This window comes from Ranitomeya imitator, chromosome 3, assembly GCF_032444005.1.
Source record: "Ranitomeya imitator isolate aRanImi1 chromosome 3, aRanImi1.pri, whole genome shotgun sequence".
Taxonomy (NCBI): domain Eukaryota; kingdom Metazoa; phylum Chordata; class Amphibia; order Anura; family Dendrobatidae; genus Ranitomeya; species Ranitomeya imitator.
Genome location: NC_091284.1, coordinates 772254964 through 772278149, shown reverse-complemented (window position 1 = coordinate 772278149; position 23186 = coordinate 772254964). Strand labels below are relative to the sequence as shown.

The 23186-nt window shown below is 44.5% G+C and overlaps 1 protein-coding gene across 1 annotated transcript in view; it reads right to left on the bottom strand.

Annotated features, from left to right (window-relative positions):
- The window catches only part of ARHGAP20 (Rho GTPase activating protein 20), a 230983-nt gene that overhangs the window by 58757 nt on the left and 149040 nt on the right, over nt 1–23186 (bottom strand). Inside the window, exons 8-9 of the mRNA XM_069759069.1 lie at nt 20954–21020; nt 16006–16185 (exon numbers count right to left, since the gene is read on the bottom strand). Coding sequence (XP_069615170.1) covers nt 16006–16185; nt 20954–21020 — 247 coding nt within the window. The remainder of the gene's footprint in view (nt 1–16005; nt 16186–20953; nt 21021–23186) is intronic.

Below are 23186 nucleotides of genomic sequence, written 5' to 3'. Positions count from 1 at the left end.
GGCATCTTCCATGTCACAGTTACTCAGGAATGTGATGAACTTTGCAGACAGTCTCTGGTAGCGATCATAGGCGGCAGATAAACTCTTCAATGTGGCGGTTAAACCTGCAGCGTCACTGTGATAGCGTGGAAGAGCTGCTAAATAGTGATCAACTCTGCCCCATAAATGTTCTAGGTTATCATGGAACTCGTCTCTAGTAGTCTCAAAGTTCTCTCTGGCCTTTTGTGTCGGCTTGGTTACACGTTTGGGTCGTACGTCCTGCTCTGCAGTAAGTGTGGACTCTGCTCCTGCAGCATCTATGGTGTCGGGAACATGATGTGCTTCACTTGCAGATGGGTCCATGGTGCCCTTTGTGGACATGTTTTAGATAAGATGGCGGACGGTTAAGACTTGCTAGCAGACAATGCATATGCACACAGACACTGTAGACTTAGGTCTCTTGTTACTATTCTGCCACCGATATACGTGGATGAGATGTGTCTGAGGGATGTGATCACAAATCGCTATATAAACAATGGCAGGTATCGTTACTCGCCAACCTGTGCCGCCAGTCTCTATCAGCCGCGCGTGGTGATCCGGAAGGATGATGCAGTGATACAGTCAACAGGTTTATTTACAGTACCTTGGTGAGATGAGGACTGTAGGTTAGAGCTGTTACAGAATCACCAGATAGAGATAATAGAAGCTTCAGGTTAGAGGTAACAAGAGAATCCTTTCTCCAGCTCTGCAGCACATGTGGGATCCAAGATGGCACGGAGTACAAAACAGGAAGAGAAGGAAAAAGATAGGAGGAGCTAAAGATAGAAAGGTGTTGTGGGAAAATTCCATAACAAATATTACAGTGATATAGCAAACGGCCAGTAGATGGCAGCAAAGTATAACAAATGATAGAACCAGGCTTATTAGCACTACATAATGTCCATGTATGGCTGAAAGTCTATCATAATAAACTGAGCAGCACACCTGTCCTTAGCAGTGGTTTCCTAGCAGCTATTTTAACATGAAGGCCTGCTGCACAAAGTCTCCTCTTAACAGTTGTTGTAGAGATGTGTCTGCTGCTAGAACTCTGTGTGGCATTGACCTGGTCTCTAATCTGAGCTGCTGATAACCTGCGATTTCTGAGGCTGGTGACTCGGATAAACTTATCCTCAGAAGCAGAGGTGACTCTTGGTCTTCCTTTCCTGGGGCGGTCCTCATGTGAGCCAGTTTCTTTGTAGCGCTTGATGGTTTTTGCCACTGCACTTGGGGACACTTTCAAAGTTTTCCCAATTTTTCGGACTGACTGACCTTCATTTCTTAAAGTAATGATGGCCACTCATTTTTCTTTACTTAGCTGCTTTTTTCTTGCCATAATACAAATTCTCACAGTCTATTCAGTAGGACTATCAGCTGTGTATCCACCAGACTTCTGCTCAACACAACTGATGGTCACAACCCCATTTATAAGGCAAAAAATCCCACTTATTAAACCTGACAGGGCACACCTGTGAAGTGAAAACCATTCCCGGTGACTACCTCTTGAAGCTCATCAAGAGAATGCCAAGAGTGTGCAAAGCAGTCAAAGCAAAAGGTGGCTACTTTGAAGAACCTAGAATATAAGACATATTTTCAGTTGCTTCACACTTTTTTGTTAAGTATATAATTCCACATGTGTTAATTCATAGTTTTGATGCCTTCAGTGTGAATGTACAATTTTCATAGTCATGAAAATACAGAAAAATATTTAAATGAGAATGTGTGTCCAAAATTTTGGTCTGTATATACAGTGGGGCAAAAAAGTATTTAGTCAGTCAGCAATAGTGCAAGTTCCACCACTTAAAAAGATGAGAGGCGTCTGTAATTTACATCATAGGTAGACCTCAACTATGGGAGACAAACTGAGAAAAAAAAAATCCAGAAAATCACATTGTCTGTTTTTTTAACATTTTATTTGCATATTATGGTGGAAAATAAGTATTTGGTCAGAAACAAAATTTCATCTCAATACTTTGTAATATATCCTTTGTTGGCAATGACAGAGGTCAAACGTTTTCTGTAAGTCTTCACAAGGTTGCCACACACTGTTGTTGGTATGTTGGCCCATTCCTCCATGCAGATCTCCTCTAGAGCAGTGATGTTTTTGGCTTTTCGCTTGGCAACACGGACTTTCAAATCCCTCTAAAGGTTTTCTATAGTGTTGAGATCTGGAGACTGGCTAGGCCACTCCAGGACCTTGAAATGCTTCTTACGAAGCCACTCCTTCGTTGCCCTGGCGGTGTGCTTTGGATTATTGTCATGTTGAAAGACCCAGCCACGTTTCATCTTCAATGCCCTTGCTGATGGAAGGAGGTTTGCACTCAAAATCTCACGATACATGGCCCCATTCATTCTTTCATGTACCCGGATCAGTCGCCCTGGCCCCTTTGCAGAGAAACAGCCCCAAAGCATGATGTTTCCACCACCATGCTTTACAGTAGGTATGGTGTTTGATGGATGCAACTCAGTATTCTTTTTCCTCCAAACACGATAAGTTGTGTTTCTACCAAACAGTTCCAGTTTGGTTTCATCAGACCATAGGACATTCTCCCAAAACTCCTCTGGATCATCCAAATGCTCTCTAGCAAACTTCAGACGGGCCCGGACATGTACTGGCTTAAGCAGTGGGACACGTCTGGCACTGCAGGATCTGAGTCCATGGTGGCGTAGTGTGTTACTTATGGTAGGCCTTGTTACATTGGTCCCAGCTCTCTGCAGTTCATTCACTAGGTCCCACCGCGTGGTTCTGGGAATTTTGCTCACCGTTCTTGTGATCATTCTGACCCCACGTGGTGGGATTTTGCGTGGAGCCCCAGATCAAGGGAGATTATCAGTGGTCTTGTATGTCTTCCATTTTCTAATTATTGCTCCCACTGTTGATTTCTTCACTCCAAGCTGGTTGGCTATTGCAGATTCAGTCTTCCCAGCCTGGTGCAGGGCTACAATTTTGTTTCTGGTGTCCTTTGACAGCTCTTTGGTCTTCACCATAGTGGAGTTTGGAGTCAGACTGTTTGAGGGTGTGCACAGGTGTCTTTTTATACTGATAACAAGTTTAAACAGGTGCCATTACTACAGGTAATGAGTGGAGGAAAGAGGAGACTCTTAAAGAAGAAGTTACAGGTCTGTGAGAGCCAGAAATCTTGATTGTTTGTTTCTGACCAAATACTTATTTTCCACCATAATATGCAAAAAAATGATAAAAAAACAGACAATGTGATTTTCTGGATTTTTTTTTCTCAGTTTGTCTCCCATAGTTGAGGTCTACCTATGATGTAAATTATAGACGCCTCTCATCTTTTTAAGTGGTGGAACTTGCACTATTGCTGACTGACTAAATACTTTTTTGCCCCACTGTATATATATATATATATATATATATATATATATATATATATATATATATATATATATATATATATATATATATATATATATATATATATCTATATCTATATATATTGTAAGATTGCTCTCACTAAGTGTATTGGGGGGCACTCGCTTGGCACGGGATTGACGTAGTCAGGCACGATTTTTGAACACAAAACAGTCCATACGGTTTATTAACCCCTTTCTGCCATTAGACGTACTATTGCGTCCATGTGGGGTGGGCTTTACTTCCCAAGGACGCAATAGTACGTCATATGCGATCGGCAGCGCTCACGGGGGGAGCGCCGCCGATCGCGGCCGGGTGTCAGCTGTTTATCGCAGCTGACATCCGGCACTATGTGCCAGGAGCGGTCACGGACCGCCCCCGGCACATTCACCCCCGGCACACCGCGATCAAAGATGATCGCGATGTGCCGGCGGTACAGGGAAGCACCGCGCAGGGAGGGGGCTCCCTGCGGGCTTCCCTGAGCCCCCCGCAGCAACGCGATGTGATCGCGTTGCTGCGAGGGTCTCACCTCCCTCCCTGCTCCCTCCAGCCCCGGATCCAAGATGGCCGCGGATCCGGGTCCTGCAGGGAGGGAGGTGGCTTCACAGAGCCTGCTCAGAGCAGGCACTGTGAAGCAGCCTGCACTCCTATCAGATCAGTGATCTGACAGAGTGCTGTGCAAACTGTCAGATCACTGATCTGTGATGTCCCCCCCTGGGACAAAGTAAAAAAAAAAAATTTCAAATGTGTAAAAAAAAATATTCCAAAATAATGAAAAAAAAAATAAAAATATTATTCCCATGAATAAATTTCTTTATCTAAATAAAAAAAAAAAAACAATAAAAGTACACATATTTAGTATCGCCGCGTCCGTAACGGCCCGACCTATAAAACTGGCCCACTAGTTAACCCCTTCAGTAAACACCGTAAGAAAAAAAAAAAAAAAACGAGGCAAAAAACAACGCTTTATTCTCATACCGCCGAACAAAAAGTGGAATAACACGCGATCAAAAAGACAGATATAACTAACCATGGTACCGCTGAAAACGTCATCTTGTCCCGCAAAAAACGAGCTGCCATACAGCATCATCAGCAAAAAAATAAAAAAGTTATAGTCCTGAGAATAAAGCGATGCAAAAATAATTATTTTTTCTATAAAATAGTTTTTATCGTATAAAAGCGCCAAAACATAACAAAATGATATAAATGAGGTGTCGCTGTAATCGTACTGACCCGAAGAATAAAACTGCTTCATCAATTTTACCAAACGCGGAACGGTATAAACGCCTCCCCCAAAAGAAATTCATGAATAGCTGGTTTTTGGTCATTCTGCCTCACAAAAATCGGAATAAAAAGCGATCAAAAAATGTCACGTGCCCGAAAATGTTACCAATAAAAACATCAACTCGTCCCGCAAAAACCAAGACCTCACATGACTCTGTGGACCAGAATATAGAAAAATTATAGCTCTCAAAATGTGGTAACGCAAAAAATATTTTTTGCAATAAAAAGCGTCTTTCAGTGTGTGACGGCTGCCAATCATAAAAATCCGCTAAAAAACCCGCTATAAAAGTAAATCAAACCCCCCTTCATCACCCCCTTAGTTAGGGAAAAATTAAAAAAATGTATTTATTTCCATTTTCCCATTAGGGTTAGGGCTAGAGTTAGGGCTAGGGTTAGGGCTAGGGTTAGGGCTAGGGTTAGGGCTAGGGTTAGGGCTAGGGCTAGGGTTAGGGCTAGGGTTAGGGCTAGGGCTAGGGCTAGGGTTAGGGTTAGGGCTAGGGTTAGGGCTAGGGCTAGGGCTAGGGTTAGGGCTAGGGTTAGGGCTAGGGTTAGGATTAGGGTTAGGGCTAGGGTTAGGGCTAGGGCTACAGTTTGGGTTGGGGCTAAAGTTACAGTTAGGGTTTAGATTACATTTATGGTTGGGAATAGGGTTGGGATTAGGGTTAGGGGTGTGTCAGGGTTAGAGGTGTGGTTAGGGTTACTGTTGGGATTAGGGTTAGGGATGTGTTTGGATTAGGGTTTCAGTTATAATTGGGGGGTTTCCACTGTTTAGGCACATCAGGGGCTCTCCAAACGCGACATGGCGTCCGATCTCAATTCCAGCCAATTCTGCTTTGAAAAAGTAAAACAGTGCTTCTTCCCTTCCGAGCTCTCCCGTGTGCCCAAACAGGGGTTTACCCCAACATATGGGGTATCAGCGTACTCAGGACAAATAGGACAACAACTTTTGGGGTCCAATTTCTCCTGCTACCCTTGGGAAAATACAAAACTCGGGGCTAAAACATTTTTTGTGGGAAAAAAAAAGATTTTTTATTTTCACGGCTCTGCGTTATAAACTGTAGTGAAACACTTGGGGGTTCAAAGTTCTCACAACACATCTAGATTAGTTCCCTGGGGGGTCTAGTTTCCAATATGGGGTCACTTGTGGGGGGTTTCTACTGTTTAGGTACATTAGGGGTTCTGCAAACGCAATGTGACGTCTGCAGACCATTCCATCTAAGTCTGCATTCCAAATGGCGCTCCTTCCCTTCCGAGCTCTGCCATGCTCCCAAACAGTGGTTCCCCCCCACATATGGGGTATCAGCGCACTCAGGACAAATTGGACAACAAATTGTGGGGTCGAATTTCTCCTTTTACCCTCGGGAAAATACAAAACTGGGGGCTAAAAAATAATTTTTGTGGGAAAAAATTTTTGTTTTATTTTTACGGCTCTCCATTATAAACTTCTGTGAAGCCCTTGGTGGGTCAAAGCGCTCAGCACACATCTAGATAAGTTCCTAAGGGGGTCTACTTTCCAAAATGGTGTCACTTGTGGGGGGTTTCTACTGTTTAGGTACATTAGGGGCTCTGCAAACGCAATGTGACACCTGCAGACCATTCCATCTAAGTCTGCATTCAAATGGCACTCCTTCCCTTCTGAGCCCTCCCATGTGCCCAAACAGTGGTTCCCCCCACATATGGTGTATCATCGCACTCAGGACAAATTGGGCAACAAATTTTGGGGTCCAATTTCTCCTGTTACCCTCAGGAAAATACAAAACTGGGGGCTAAAAAAATAATTTTTGTGGGAAAAAAATTTTGTTTTATTTTTACGGCTCTGCATTATAAACTTCTGTGAAGCACTTGGTGGGTCAAAGTGCTCACCACACCTCTAGATAAGTTCCTTAGGGGGTCTACTTTCCAAAATGGTGTCACTTGTGGGGGGTTTCAATGTTTAGCCACATCAGGGGCTCTCCAAACGAAACATGGCGTCCCATCTCAATTCCTGTCAATTTTGCTTTGAAAAGTCAAACGGCGCTCCTTCCCTTCCGAGCTCTCCCATTCGCCCAAACAGTGGTTTACCCCCACATATGGGCTATCAGCGTACTCAGGACAAATTGTACAACAACTTTTGGGGTCCAATTTCTTCTCTTACCCTTGGGAAAATAAAAAATTGGGGGCAAAAAGATAATTTTTGTGAAAAAATATGATTTTTTATTTTTATGGTTCTACATTATAAACTTCTGTGAAGCACTTGTTGGGTCAAAGTGCTCACCACACCTCTAGATAAGTTCCTTAGGGGGTCTACTTTCCAAAATGGTGTCACTTGTGGGGGGTTTCAATGTTTAGCCACATCAGGGGCTCTCCAAACGAAACATGGCGTCCCATCTCAATTCCAGTCAATTTTGCATTGAAAAGTCAAATGGCACTCCTTCGCTTCCGAGCTCTGCCATGCGCCCAAACAGTGGTTTACCCCCACATGTGGGGTATTGGCATACTCAGGACAAATTGTACAACAATGTTTGGGGTCCATTTTCTCCTGTTACCCTTGGTAAAATAAAACAAATTGGAGCTGAATTACATTTTTTGTGAAAAAAAGTTAAATGTTCATTTTTATTTAAACATTCAAAAAATTCCTGTGAAGCACCAGAAGGGTTAATAAACTTCTTGAATATGGTTTTGAGCACCTTGAGGGGTGTAGTTTTTAGAATGGTGTCACACTTGGGTATTTTCTATCATATAGACCCCCTCAAAATGACTTCAAATGAGATGTGGTCCCAAAAATAAAATGGTGTTGTAGAAATGAGAAATTGCTGGTCAACTTTTAACCCTTATAACTCCCTAACAAAAAAAAATTTTGGTTCCAAAATTGTGCTGATGTAAAGTAGACATGTGGGAAATGTTACTTATTAAGTATTTTGTGTGACATATCTCTGTGATTTAATTGCATAAAAATTCAAAGTTGGAAAATTGCGAAATTTTCATAATTTTCGCCAAATTTCCGTTTTTTTCACAAATAAACGCAGGTACTATCAAATAATTTTTACCATTGTCATGAAGTACAATATGTCACGAGAAAACAATGTCAGAATCACCAGGATCCATTGAAGCGTTCCAGAGTTATAACCTCATAAAGGGACAGTGGTCAGAATTGTAAAAATTGGCCCGGTCATTAACGTGCAAACCACCCTTGGGGGTAAAGGGGTTAAAGGGTCATAAACCGGGTTATGCACAGTTCACATTATACATTCCATGGAACACAATAGGCACCAACTGGTGATATTAACTTGCAGCTTTGTCTTAACACTTCATTTACGGCTTTGACTCACGGACACTAAACATGCTGGACCTCTCACTTCGTCCAGTTCCCATGGGTGTCCGTACGCCGTACACTTCACCAATGTCCATGGAGCACAACAGGCACCAACATACGACATTACGGTTTTAACTCACGTTTACGGCTTTGTCTCACAGACACTAAACATGCTGGACCTCTCACTTCGCCCAGTTACCATGGGTGTCTGTACGCCGTACACTTCACCAATGTCCCAAGTCACATACAGCCCATATGACACTGGGTCGCGGTCTCTAAACACGCTGAACCTCACTCCGTTCAGTCACCATGAGAGACCACACGGTTCATGGAACATCACAAGCACCAACAGTCTGTATAGGTACCTGATGGGAGCTCCTGCTCCACCTGCTGACTCCTTGTCAGTCCACTCCTTCGGGAAAGCTGCCTCACAGGGATCACCAACTTGCCTGGGCGGCATACCTTAGTCAGTCCAGACCCACCGAAGGATGGTAGCTTCCCCACATGAACCGCACATGTGACCTGTCCAGGTGCTATTCAGGACCTCGTCCAACACCCCAGGCCACCCGCAAATCCAAAGCCCCACCATGTGCTATTCAGAACTCCTACTCCCAGGAAATTCCACACAGGTTGTTCAGTGTGCTATTCAGGACTCCTACTCCCAGGAAAATCCAACACACCAGGCTCACCAGGTCCAAAGCCCCACCATGTGCTATTCAGAACTCCTACTCCCAGGAAATTCAACACAGATGGTTCAGTGTGCTATTCAGGGATCCGGTCCTACTCCCAGGACCTCCCAACACACAGGCTCTCCAGGACCTTCCACTGGAACCACACGGGAACACACAGTTCACTCACAGCGACCATACACAGGAACCCTGTGACCCACACCCTGGTCACATTGTATACCCTTAACCACTCCCCTGGATGGGAGTGTGGATGTGTGGCTAGTTTGTCCCGCCCATCTCACACAACTAGCCTAGTAAATCTCCCTTACCGCTACACCATACATATACACACTTGAGGACTTGAGGGACTACAGGTCCCAGAACAACAACATTGCATCAGACTTACTACGCAGACTCCCTCTGTGACACATATCGGCCATTCACAACAGAGCCAGTCACTGTTTCACCATGATTATCACAATAGACATGCCTCCATGCACATCCCAAAGAGCACTCACAGCGCCCCCTAGCTGTCACAGGGGTCACTGCATCACAATATATCTATCTATCTATCTATCTATACATATATATATACACACACCAGAAAATATATTTATATATATACCTTTAACTGAAAGCAGCACTATACAAAACTCTCTCATGGCTTGAGAACAGCTCACAGTTTGAAGAGCTGAAACTTTGCACATACATGGGTGAATAAAGATCACAGTTTTTTTGCTAAAAAAAAAAAAAAAGGAACACTAAAATCTCACATCCTAGATATCACTGAATGAAATATTCCAGCTGCAAGTCTTTATTCTTTACATAGTGGAATGTGTTGAGAACAATAAAACATAAAAATGATTAATGTAAATCAAACTTACCGTATTTTTCGGACTAAAAGACGCACTTTTTCCCCCCAAAAAAAGGGGGGAAAATGGGGGGTGCGTCTAATAGTCGCAATGCAGGCTTACCTAGGTGGCAGAGGTGCGGTGGCAGAGGTCCGGTGGCAGAGGTGCGGTTGCGGGGGTGTGGCGGCAGAGGAGGCGCAGTAAGCGGGGTCCCTTTCCCCGGTATGGTGATGCAGCAGGCCCGGTATGCAGCAGAGCCGGGTGAATCCTCTTGTTATCGGTGGTGGAGGCCATTTTCCGGAGGCCGCGCGTGCGCAGATGGAGCGCTCTGCTTCCCGGGGCTTCAGGAAAATGGCCGCCGCGATCTCCATCTGCGCACGCGCGGCCTCCCGCGGCCATTTTCCTGAAGCCCCGGGAGCAGAGCGCTTCATCTGCACACGCGCGGCCTCAGGAAGATGGCCGCGCCCACCGATAACAAGAGGATTCACCCGGCTCTGCTGCATACCGGGCCTGCTGCATCACCATACCGGGGAAAGGGACCCCGCTTCCTGCGCCTCCTCTGCTGCCACACCCCCACCACCGCACCTCTGCCACCGGACCTCTGCCACCGCACCTCTGCCACCTAGGTAAGCCTGCATGGTACGCCAGGGACCCCTCTCACGCCATACCTCTCACTGCACCTCCTGATCCCAGCACCTCCTGATCCCAGCACCTCCTGATCCCAGCACCTTCTCATCCCAGCACCTCCTGATCCCAGCACCTCCTGATCCCAGCACCTTCTCATCCCAGCACCTTCTCATCCCAGCACCTTCTCATCCCAGCATCACCCCACCTTGCCTCCTGTAACCCTGCTCTGCCACCGCCATAAGATACTGTAAATTTGGACAATAAGACGGACCCCCATGTTATAAAAATTCTTTTTTTCTGCAATTTTCACCCCAAATTTGGGGTGCGTCTTATGGTCCGGTGCGTCTTATAGTCCGAAAAATACGGTAATATCCCATGGAGGTCTGGATTTGGAATGATCCATCCAGCTTTAAGGCCGGTTTCACACGTCAGTGTCTCTGGTACGAGAGGTGACAGTTTCCTCACGTATCGGAGCCACTGACACACGTAGACACATAAAAATCAATGCATCTGTGCAGATGTCATTGATTTTTTGCGGACCGTGTCTCCGTGTGCCAAACACGGAGACATGTCAGTGTTCGTGGGAGCGCACGTATTACACGGACCCATTAAAGTCAATCGGTCCGTGTAAAACACGTACTGCACACGGACGTTGTCCGTGTGCAGTCCGTGTGCCGTGCAGGAGACAGCGCTACATTAAGCGCTGTCCCCCCCACTGGTGTTGAAGCCAGGATTCATATCTTCCCTGCAGCAGCGTTTGCTGCAGAGAAGATATGAATAATAGTGTTTAAAATAAATATCCATGTGCCCTCCGCCCTCCCACCCCCTGTGCGCCCCCCCGCTGTTCTGAAAATACTCACCAAGCTCCCTCGTTGGCTGTCGCTGCTTCCTGTTCTGGCCGCATCTTCTCCTGTATGCGGTCACGTGGGGCCGCTCATTTATAGTAATGAATATGCGGCTCCACCTCCCATAGGTGTGGAGCCGCATATTCATTACTGTAATCGGCGGCCCCTCGTGACCGCATACAGGAGAAGATGCGGCCAGAACAGGAAGCAGCGACAGCCAACGAGGGAGCTTGGTGAGTATTTTCAGAACAGCGGGGGGGCGCACAGGGGGTGGGAGGGCGCACAGGGGGTGGGAGGGCGGGGGGCACATAGATCTTTACTTTAAACACTATTATTCATATCTTCTCTGCAGCAAACGCTGCTGCAGGGAAGATATGAATCGTGGCTTCAGCACCAGATGCTGGTACGTGTGGTACCCAGCACGGTGCGTGTGGTACCCAGTGGGCACACGGGCGGCACACGTGTGCCGCACGTGTGCCACACTGATGTGCCACAGAAACGTAGGGGCACACGGACACGGATAATTCCGGTACCGATTTTTTTCCGGTACTGGAATTATCTGGACGTGTGAAACCGGCCTAAAGCAGTGCAGCACACTTCTTACTTAGGAGATCAGCCTCTGAAGTGGCTGGTAACCTGGGCAACAACCAGTAAACTACATACGGTAATCAAAAATCTCTCCATTCTTGAGAATGGAGGAGATTTTTAATAAGAAGCAAACTGCATAGTGCACTTTGCAATTTTACCCATTTAACCAGATGAGAAAACCCCTTTAGGGTATGTTTCCACGTTTAGGAAACGCTGGGTGTTTGACGCTGCGTAGATCAGCAGCGTCAAACACGCAGCGGCCAGATGTTACAGCATAGTGGAGGGGATTTCATGAAATCCCGTCTCCACTATGCATTAAAAGACGCATGCGGCATAACCGCGGAAACGGACATGTGGCGCGTCTTTTAAGAACGCTGAAACAACGCAAGGACAGCGCAGGTGGCCTGCCAGTGACCTCAGGTGCAGATTTGGTCAGGATTTTACCTGCATAAAATCCTGACCAAATCCTGATGCAATCCTGAACGTGGACACATACCATTAAGGGCTCACTCACATAAGCGAATAAACTGGACAGAGTGCAATCAGATAAAAAAAATTAAACTACATTCGGACCATTGTTATTGAATGATTCAGTGCTCATTTGCAATTTTTTTTATCAGCTCGGATCGAATTGCAATCAGAATAATAAAAAGATTGCAGCATGCTGCGAGTGGATTGCAATTGCCAATGCAAGTCAATGGGTGAGAGAAATAAATTTCACGGCACACTGGCCATGCATATGCAGTGCAATTTTTACTCACTCATCTCATAGGTAACACGACATCTCATCAGCCGAGTACAGTAAATTCACAGCCTGAATAGAATAGATGTATAATAAAAACATAATGTGGGATCCCCCATATTTTTCTTAACCAGCCAAGGGAAAGCTGACAGCTGAAGGTTGATGTTTATAGACTGGCAAGGGCGTAGTAAACATGGAGCTCCCCAGGCTATTAATATTAGTTCACAGCTGCCTACTTAGCCTTTATTGATTATTAACAAGAGGGTCCCCCAAAAAATGACGTGGGGTTCCCCTATTAATAATAACCAGCAAAGGCTAGGCAGACAGCTGCGGGCTGATATTAATAGTCTAGCAAGGGACCATGGATACTGGCCCCCTCCCAGACTAAAAACATCGGCCCTCAGCAGCCCCCAGAAATGGATCGTCCATAAGATGCGCCAATTCTGGTGCTTAGCCTCCACTCTTACCACCTGCCCTGGTGCCATGGAAACTGGGGTAATAGTATTGTAGTAGCCCCCATTATTAACTCCATAGCCAGATTTAATAAAGACAAACACAGAGTAAAGTCCTTTATTTGAAATAAAACCTCCCCAACCATCTTTTACCCATATATTATTATCCAAAGAAAAAAAACACAAAGTAATCCTCAGCTGTCCACATGTAATGCTATTTTGTGCACATGCTCTGTCAGGGTTCTGCAAGAATCACAGCATAGCCGCAGGTGAAGTCGTCTCAGGAAAACGACAGCCATTTTTTTCCTGAAGCAGATTCAGCTGGGAAAACACGGCGGCCGCCCTGGCACCTAGAAGATACTGTGAGCACATATCCTTTCAAGGGTTTTGGAAGCAGTTTTTGAATACGATTTTGGAGAGGATCCGTTCCAAAAGATACCAAATAAACCTCAATGTGAGAATAACCTTAGGCTTCAGATTTCTGCGTCCTACTTGCAATATGCAATTTCAACATGTCTGATCATACCGTAAAGGACCTTCTGCCCCGGGGGAAATCCACATTATAAATGATATAGTATATGGGGATCTGTTACACAATTTGCACTGGGGCCCTAGGACTTCAGTTTATGCCTTTATCAGAAGTGCAGCTTTTTGTTGTGCGGGGTTTTTGCATCCTTCCTGCCCATTACTTAATAGATAGTGGGAGACGAGCGCACGTAGACAGGTTTTGTGTCCAGGTTGTATCTGTAGCAATGACCTGTGAGTGACAATGGGATTTCCAGGTCAATCTCTGCAGACTGAGTGATTATTAGCAGGCTCATGAAAGCTGCTTACCCGCTGGTCCAGGCCACTGCCGGATCCCGGCTCTTTAACTATTCCACCCACAGAGCGCTCTATAGTAGGGCGGCATTCACACAGTCGTGGACTCACCGCTGACTGCAGTTCGTGTAGTGCACGGACTACTGCACAGTTGGGAATATTTTTTCCGCTTGGGAATAATCCCTATTGAATAGCAATCCTTAAAGTGGTGGTCCCCATCCTGCAAGGGATCGTGCATGCTGAGAGATGTAGTCTTACAGCACCTGCAGAGCCGACTTTGGATATCTATTTGTTAGTTGTGTTTCTGGGTATGCGAGTTGACATCACTATGTAGCCTATCCCAATCCTCGCAGGGGGCGCCAGCCTTAGGGGTGCACAACCTGCGCAAACTCTCCTACTATCCCGATGACGCAACACAGAAAGACCTCTTGTGGCGCGATGCAGTGATGTCTGAATGCTGACATCATTCACGTCCACCGCAGGCCTACAGCAGTCAGCGACCTACCGGATGCCGATTGCGGGGGCTACCTGCTGTACGACACTACACTTCAAAGTTACGCTTGCCCAGAGATTGTGGGAACCTGGTAAGAAGTTCGGGCCATGTGCACTGCCCTATCTCATGTGTCAGTGACCTGTCTGTCATACTCAGGAGGTGGAAAATAGCCAGAGAGGCAGGACAGCTACAGAGCGCCCGCCCACTGCACTTGCAGCTCATTAGCATATAACTTCAACTATGGATTACTCTAAAATAGCAAAACAGATTACAGTACATCGTCTCTCCTGTTCTGATGGAAGTAAGTGACGTCTCCTACGTCATCCACATGGTACTTGCAGTCTCGCGGCAGCGCAGTTGAATCAGAAGCATGCGCAGGCGCGCCTTACTCTGCCCTAGAGCACAGCAAAGTCCTGTAGGGTGCACGTGCTGGCTTCTCTTCAATATCATCAGCTCCCTGATGTGCTCCTGGCTGCTCTGTAGGGCAGGGCGAGGCGCGCCTGTGCAGGTCTCAGATTCAACTGCGGACACAAGGATGACGTAGGAGACATCATCCACTTCCAATGAGGATAGAAGAGGCAGCATTTGCCAGCAATTTGCATACAACCCAGGCCATGGATAAAATACTTTCTCGGAGGTATACGGGGCACCAGTGAGGATATAAAGTGGTTGTAGGAGCCCCATTCACATGCTTCATAGGGAATCTGTCAGCAGGTATTTACTACCTCATCTGAGAGCAGGCTGATGTAGGCAAAGAAAAGCTGAATCCAACGATGTATCACTTAGATTACTAGGAGCAGCCGTTCTGACACAATCAGAGTTTTTACATCTAGCAATGCAGCAGAGCTGAGAAAGCTGCCCCCGCCCAGACCACAGCTAACCACACCCACACACAGCTAACCCCGCCCCCGCACCACAACTGTCCCCACCCAAATCACAGCCTTTTTGTGTACACTGTATATTGATAGTGAGGTGCTCATCAGAGGAGGAGGCAGAGCCCGACTTGTAAGCATGTGCCAGCTAGTCACAGCAATCTTAATCTCAAGATGATTAATCGTTCAGTCTAAATAAACAACAGCACACAGCCGGACATGAGACAGATCGCTGAATTCTGTGTTTTAACCCCTACCTCAGATTACATAGGCTCCCTTTAATGGTGCTTGGCTTGATTTATAAAGTATAAAATTGATGACTGGTTCCCTTTAAAGCACATTTACATGCACGCCCTTAGCTTGGGGTATAAAATCCACAGGTTCTCTTTAAGGTAAGGAGTAATTAAACTTTTCTACACACACATGCTTTTCTCCAGCCTATTTGCCTGCATTTAGGTACATGAATATCAGAACCTACTCATTTGGAGTACAGATGATGGCAGTGATGAGCTCAGCACCGTGTCACTCACTTTGGGGATATGCTGCTGATAAGTAGATCACTCAGGGGAGGAGACAGGCGCTGACCCATCACTGCCATCAGCTGTACTCCAAATGAGAAGGTTCTGATATCAATGCAGCTAAAAGCAGGCAAATAGACTGGAGAAAAGCAAACATTTGGAAGACACTTACATGCTACTTTTTTTTTTACAGGAACAAAAACACATTTCCTAATTAAGTGATTTGTAAAGTTTCCATGCTTGACAAAGTAAAAGAAAGTTGAATTAATCTTTAAGATAATGAGTTCGCCTGCAGTCCTATGCAAGTCCAGAGTATAAATTATACGTCAGCACAACACGCGTATTCCCACATAGCCTTTAATTGCGCTTGATTTTTTTTTTCCTGTTATAGTAATTGAAAGCCGCCCAAGAGGAGGACGGTTTCCTGAAAATGTTACCTTGCTCAATATATAAACATACTGTAAATTCTAGGAAAATAGCTCAGGCCGGAGGAATGTGCGCTGCTACCCTCTGATTATGTCAGACTGGGGAGGCTCAATAAGCCCTCTGTACGGTGGAGGACTCACCGGCGAGCTGCTGACATGTGGCCAGGCGGCTGGGCTTCAGGATGAACTGACACTGCATCTCCCGGGGCAGCTGCTCCATAAGGAAAGGTCCCTCCAGACTGATCGAGTCCTTGGTCCCCTGCATTTGAGGCAATGCGTCACGAATATGGCTCATTTTAATCCCGAATGGGTATTCATGTCCTGAAAGAAAAAGAATTACTTAAAACTGCAGGTTAAAGTTTAGTAAAGTAACATTTGCCTAAATGTCTGAACTCCGGCATCAATCGGACCCCGTAATTGGCACTAATTGAATTTTTTCAAGGCCCAGTTTGGTTTTCTCTACCAATAATATTGCAGTCCAGGACAGGAAATAAGTCACGAACTATCAGACTTTTTCGATTCCCGAATGCCGTTTTAATGAGATGTAACAGTATATGTGCAGTGGAGTTTTAGGAATTTTGTATTAGTTTAAAAGGGCGTTAGTATACGAAGAGGAACATACTGTCATGGCCGAAAGTGTTGGCAACCTTGAAATTGTTCCAGAAAATAAAGTATTTCTCCCAGAAAATTTTGCAATTACATATTGTGACAAAGTCATTGGCAAAGTACTGAAGGGGAGATGTGTATCACTGAGGTTACCAGCTTCAGTGATATGAACCGAAAAAAAATGCTCCAGCACACTAAGTGCTGAGAGGGGTAAATTGGCCACGTTTAGTGAACATCTGAAGAGTGGGGGGGAGGTTGTTCACCATATCTACACCCCAGGGTGGAGTCCAGAGGGTAAGTACACAGCTTTCTGGCTGGAGATGGGAGCTCCAGAGCTGTGTTTGAGGATAAGGAAAGTCAGACTTTTTTATGCTTGTTTTCCTGAGCAGGCGAATCCGCGCAGCAACATGGACTGTGACATTTGTTTTTGTTTTGCGTTCCCATTAGGCCAGAAATGCCATGTTTATGTTGTTAACCCTACCCTGGTTTATGCTGTACTTCAATAAACCAGTGGAAAATTTAAAGACACAGTGTTCCTGTGTTCACTTCTATGAGAAGCTGAGTGCGCCAATCTACCACAACATGTTTTGCTATACAAATGTTTATTTCTTTTGTGTGCATTGGGACCTCACAAAAAAAAATTGAGAAAAATTGGATATCATTTCACACAAAACCCACAAAATGGGCAGGGCAAAATTGTTGGCATCCTTAACTTTATATTTAGTTGCACACCCTTTGGAATAAATAACTGTAATCATTTGCTTCCTATAACCACCACCATGGTTCTTACATCTATCAACTGGAATTTTGGACCTTTCTTCTTTTGCAAACTGCTCCAGGTCTCTCATATTTGAAGGGTGCCTTCTCCAAACTGCCATTTTAAAATCTCTCCACAGGTGTTCAATGGGATTTAGATCTGGACTCATTGCTGGCCACTTCAGAACTCTCCAGCGCTTTGTTTCCATACATTTCTAGGTGCTTTTTGAAGTATGTTTGGGGGACACATGACCAATGATGCAAACCTAGCTTTCTGACACCAGGCAGTACATTGCAACCCAAAACCTTTTGTATTCTTCAGGTTTCATGATGCCTTGCACACAGTCAAAGCACGCAGTGCCAGAGGCAGCAAAACAACCCCAAAACATATTTGAAGCTCCACCATATTTGACTGTAGGTACTATGTTCTTTTCTTTGCAATCCTCATTCCATTTTCAAAACACAGAACGATGTGCTTTACCAAAAAACTCTATCTTGGTCTCATCTGCACTTTCCCAAAAGGATTTTGGCTTAATCAAGTACATTTTCGCAAATTGCTGTCTAGCTTTTTTATGTATCTTGTGTCAGCAGTGGGGTCCTCCAAGGTCTCCGGCATAGCGTTTCATTTCATTCAACTCCAGAGATATTCCGTCCAGTCCTGCAGTGCACCCGGGATCTGTTACCTTCCCTTCTCACTGTTCTACATCCATCATCCTCTGTACACCAGAGGATATGGCACCCTTTGTGGAACCTGAACCGAGCTTTGAGCTCCAGACATTGCAGAAATGGCCGTAAGGGATTCTAGTAAGACCTCCCACTGCCATGAATGATAGATTCTTGCTGGCACTAGCAGCCCACTGCACTTGAACTTTACCTTGGCTACTGCACTTCCCTATCTGAGTCACTACCAGGAAGTGCTTGCTATTTACTGGCACCAACCCTTCCCACTGTGGGCTATGCCCAAACATTAACTGTATCTTATCCTATACCTTCATCTAACTACAGTTAATATCCTAAAACAGTATGTACTAAGACTGCTGTCCTGATCTTATGTCCTAGATACCAATCTATATATCTACCCTATGCTGTACATTTCCATATGTTTATTCGCGATATGCACTAAAACCACAGCACATAGTTCACACTTCACATAAAATGTCATATGTACAAAACGCGTGACTATATATATCTGGCACGATTGGTGTCTTCAAGGGTAGGAGCGCAGTAATATAGTCCATCGCTATTACACCTACAGGACGGCTTGAATTTCTTTGGAACTTGATTGGGGCTGCTTATCCACCATCCAGACTATCCCGCGCTGCAACATTTTATCATTTTTTCTCTGCCGTCTACGTCCAGGGAGATGAGCTACAGTGCCATGGGTTGTAAACTTCTTGATTATGTTGCCCATTGTGGACAAAGGACCATCAAAATCTCTGAAGATGGACTCGTGATCTTGAGATTGTTAACATTTTTCAATAATTGTCGCTCTCAAGTCTTCAGAGAATTCTCTTCTCCTCTTTCTGTACTCCGTGCCTTATGAGTCAACTTATCCCTTTTTTTTATCTGGTTTCCAATGTGATTTTCATATTGCCCTTTTACTTGCCTCAGGTGAACTTTAACGAGCATCACATGCTTGAAACAAAGTTGTTTACCCACAATTTTGGAAAAGAGCCAGCAATTTTGTCCGGACCATTTTTTAAGTTTTGTATGAAATTATGTCCAATTTGCCTTTTTTCTTTGTTTTTGCTTGTTTTTGTATTGTTCCAATGCACACAAAGGAAATAAACATGTGTAATTGTAATAATTTTCTGGGAGAAATATTTCACTTTCTGGAACAATTTCAAGAGTGCCAACAGGTAGCACTTGTATCTGTGCTAGCCTATGAGACCAAGCAGTCAATCCCTGCATGTCTCGTGGCTGTCCGACAGCCGCAAGACATGCGTCTGCGGGGACTCAAACATATTATTTGACCATGTCGAAGACATTCGGTTAGCACCCGAGCATGCTTAGATAACACCTTATCCCAGCACGTTCGCTCATCACTAGTTATAATGCGATATATTTTAGTGTAATCTCTTTTTCCTTGCTGGGCCACGTAAGGCTCACACATCTGCTCGGGAGCCGCTCATGACAAATAGCTTTAATCCCCCTTTCTCTGCTGTTGTGCCTAATGGGACTTTTAGCTTTTTTTCAGTTTTAATGTTCAGAAATACAAAAAAGCCGATGGCATCTGGTTACGAGGTATTTGTATATTGCAAAGAGTATGTGATAATGAGAGATCCCTGGAGGCCACGTCTATCTTTGCAGATATAATTTTAATGCCCCATTGCATAGGGCGACTTTGCACATAATCATGATTAAAAAATATCCCACCGTTTAGGGTTCACAGCTCCTATACGGACTTACATTGGACGATTTTCAATATGCTTCGCATGCATAGATGAAGACGGCGGCTGCAGCTCCACTGCTCGCCCTATGATTAAAGGGCACGTCTCCTATAGAAGTGTATGGACAATTGCTTGTAGTACTATTTATGGCCACTACACAATGTATGGCGCTATGTCACTTCCAGAGAGCCAATCAGTTGATCGGCGAGGCTGCTGGAGGTTGGACCCTTATCGATCTGATATTGATAACCTATCCTATAGAGAGGTCATCTGCATTAAAATATTGGTTAACCCCTTTTATAGTAAAATATGAATTGATAAGAAACTGCTATATGGAATATAGGATAAGAATAATCTTACTGCTCCACATTTACTAGCACTGATGAAGGCAGTTAAAGTGATCTCCGAGAAATGTATTAATGGGTGGTCTTATGAAGACAACGCCTATCCATACGCCCTACCATAGGGGGCCCGCCGCTTGGGACGTCCCTCTGTAAGTCGGGATGGAGCAGCTCTGTCCTCATTGAGCCATTCATGCATTGACAAGGACGGCCTTTCGATACTCGCAGGTTTTCCGGGGTGCGGGGAGTTGGACCTTTCCGTAAGACTATGTTGACACTGATTTTTTTTTTTTTTTGCAGCAGATCCTCTCCCAGATCCTCCGGGGAAACTGCTTCGACAACTCTTGGAAAACTATTCCAGCTCATTTCTACGGCAAATCCACCTTGCTGGTCATATAACAAGTTTTTTGTTTTTTTTTTTAGAAAAAGATTTTAGATTTTGTTTTTCTTCTTGAGGAGGTAAAAAAAAAATAAGGGTAAAAAGAAAACGCATGTCACTTATTCGAAGACGTTCCTAACAGAAACTTTGGGAACAAAAAAAATGAAATGTTCAAAATTGCTTCAGGCAAAGAAAAAACTGTTCTAAAAACTTCTTGAAACTTCAGGAAAAAAAGACTTTGAGTGAGCAAAGCCGAAGAAGTTGTCTCTAATTGGGTAATTGATAAATTTGCCGAATTTTCCCCTAGAGTTAGTAAATAAAATCCGTACCCGCTGTGTCCTTTGCCTTAGGTAAAATAATCAATGGCTTCTTCCACCTTTATGAAGGTGTTACAGGCTCAGAATAGTAAGTCGATGGCCGTTTTACGGCGTGACGTCCTTTGAAGGGGAATTTCAAAGGACGTGATCGAATAAATCAATGGATCCTAACAATGGCCCGTAACGATTGCGGAGAGCTGCCGTTAATGCGTTTTTGTGATGTCGCCGCGCCGTTGATTTTCTGACGGTCTCTATATAAAGGTTTAAGCTACAACAGTCGCTGACATTCCTTCGGCATACCAATAAGAGGATAAGGTGCATCATCTTTCCCCGAGGTGACCCACAACTGGTAATCTGCTTCTGAGCCCTGCAGAGAGAACACAACACAGGATTAGCCGGGCCGCGGTCGCTGTCCTCAGGCCGTAATACAACACGTGGAATTGTGAAGAAGCCATCACGAGCCGCTGACATCAGATGGGCCGTAATCCTGTCGGGGCTCCGAAAAACAAACTCAGAGGGATGAAATTTATCATCGGCGAGAGATCCCTGCCGGAAGGATAATATTCTATTATATAAAGTGCTAATATGGAATCAGAGCTGATCGGTGCGGGCTGACGGCCCGAGAGAATCGGGTCGATTATGTACATGACACCCTGATCAATCTCTTATCAGAGTTCTATCAGAGTGTGATCCGAGTCTCACAATTGAGAAGATGGAGAAAAAAAATGTCTCCATCTTCTCCATTGTGTGAGTCTGTGAAAATTGGACTGCGCTCAGATATCATCCAAGTGCAGTCTGATGATTTCCACGTATTCATTGAATTGCATGGTGGAATGCGATACGGATATCGTATTAAACTCAGGCATGGAGTGATTTTATATATACTTTATATATATCGGACATGTGCACAGCCCCGTACACTAACATTGGTCCGCTTGTCAGATCGCACTCGGACTGAAAATATGGTCATCTGCACAGGCCCTTATGATGAGAAATATATGACGAGCCGCCTAGCGGTGATATGATTCTCATGAGGGAGAAGAAGATTGACAGCACAGGAAACATGAACACTACGTGCTTACTGACATGAGTCCCCAGGAGGAATCCGAGGCTCTGACTAACAAAAGAATCTCAGATGTGGTCATAAAGGAAATGTGCGACCATATATTTTATCCCAGGGGGTTGACCACAATTCTAAATTAAATGAAATAGAAATAAATAGAATATGTGACCAGCGGCTGTGACGACGTTTCTGCCTTATACACGTCCAACATCAGTGATGAGATTTACTGTAAGAGCTTGAGCAGACAACTGTATTTTTGGTCACAGTGCGATCCAGCAAAACATTAGACCAATGTTAGTGTGTGGATGGAGCCCTGCACATGTCCAATTATTTCTTCAGACAGACACTATCCAGCGAAAAAAAATTGGAGCATGCCCGAATTTGATCTAATATTTGTTTATGGAAAATCGTCGGGCTGCACTCAGATGACATCTGTGTGCAGTCCAATATCCGCGCACTGACACAATGGAGAAGATGGAAACATTTATTCATCTGTCTTCTCCTCATCTGAGAAAATCGGATAACACTATGATCTCAGTCTAATCAAACTCTGTTGATTATCATAATCAACCAGATTCTCTTGGATGGGAGAATCTACGCTGGTGTGACCAATATCCCTCTCCTTTTCAGATAGAGCAGAAAATGAATGAAGCCCGATGACTACTGTTTCCAACAGAGAAGACGGCTGATTTAAAGAGATACTACACTTATTTATTTGATTTTCCCCTAGGTATTACAGAGTCACACATTTTTTAAAATGTACATCATTTCCAGAATTGATAGCTTATTTAAATAGTTAAACAGTAACTAAATTTATGTTTATTTTTTTTAACAAGTCTGTACAGAACAGAAAGTTATGAAACTTTGCAAAGCACTTAATTAGGAGATTTGTCCTCATTCCTGTTAGAATGGCTTATATCTTCCAGACTACTTCTGTTCCCCAGACTATTTATCTGCTTTTATCTCCATCGATAACAGAACATACTCATTGTGAGTACAGATGATGGCAGTGATGGGTCGGTTCAGCTCTTGTGTCTCCCTAAGGGTACGGTCACACTATCCGTATTTGGTCAGTATTTCACATCAGTATTTGTAAGCCAAAACCAGGAGTGGAACAAACAGAGGGGAAAGCTATAATAGAAACACGTTACCAAGTCTTTATTTTTGACCCACTCCTGGTTTTGGCTTACAAATACTGATGTGAAATACTGACCAAATACTGATAGTGTGACCGTAGCCTAACTCTGGGGAGTTTCTCTCTGTGCAGAAGATGGAGAAAAAAATTCCCCATTGTGTCAGTGCGCAGATGTCAGATGTCATCTGAGTGCAGTCTGATTTTTCACTGACTCATTGATTTGCATGGTCAAGTGCGATCCAAATATCGGATCAAACTCAAGCACGCAACTATTCCCTCTGTTGAAGAAAAAAAATCGGAAATGCACTCCCCATAGACTAACATTAGTCCGAGTA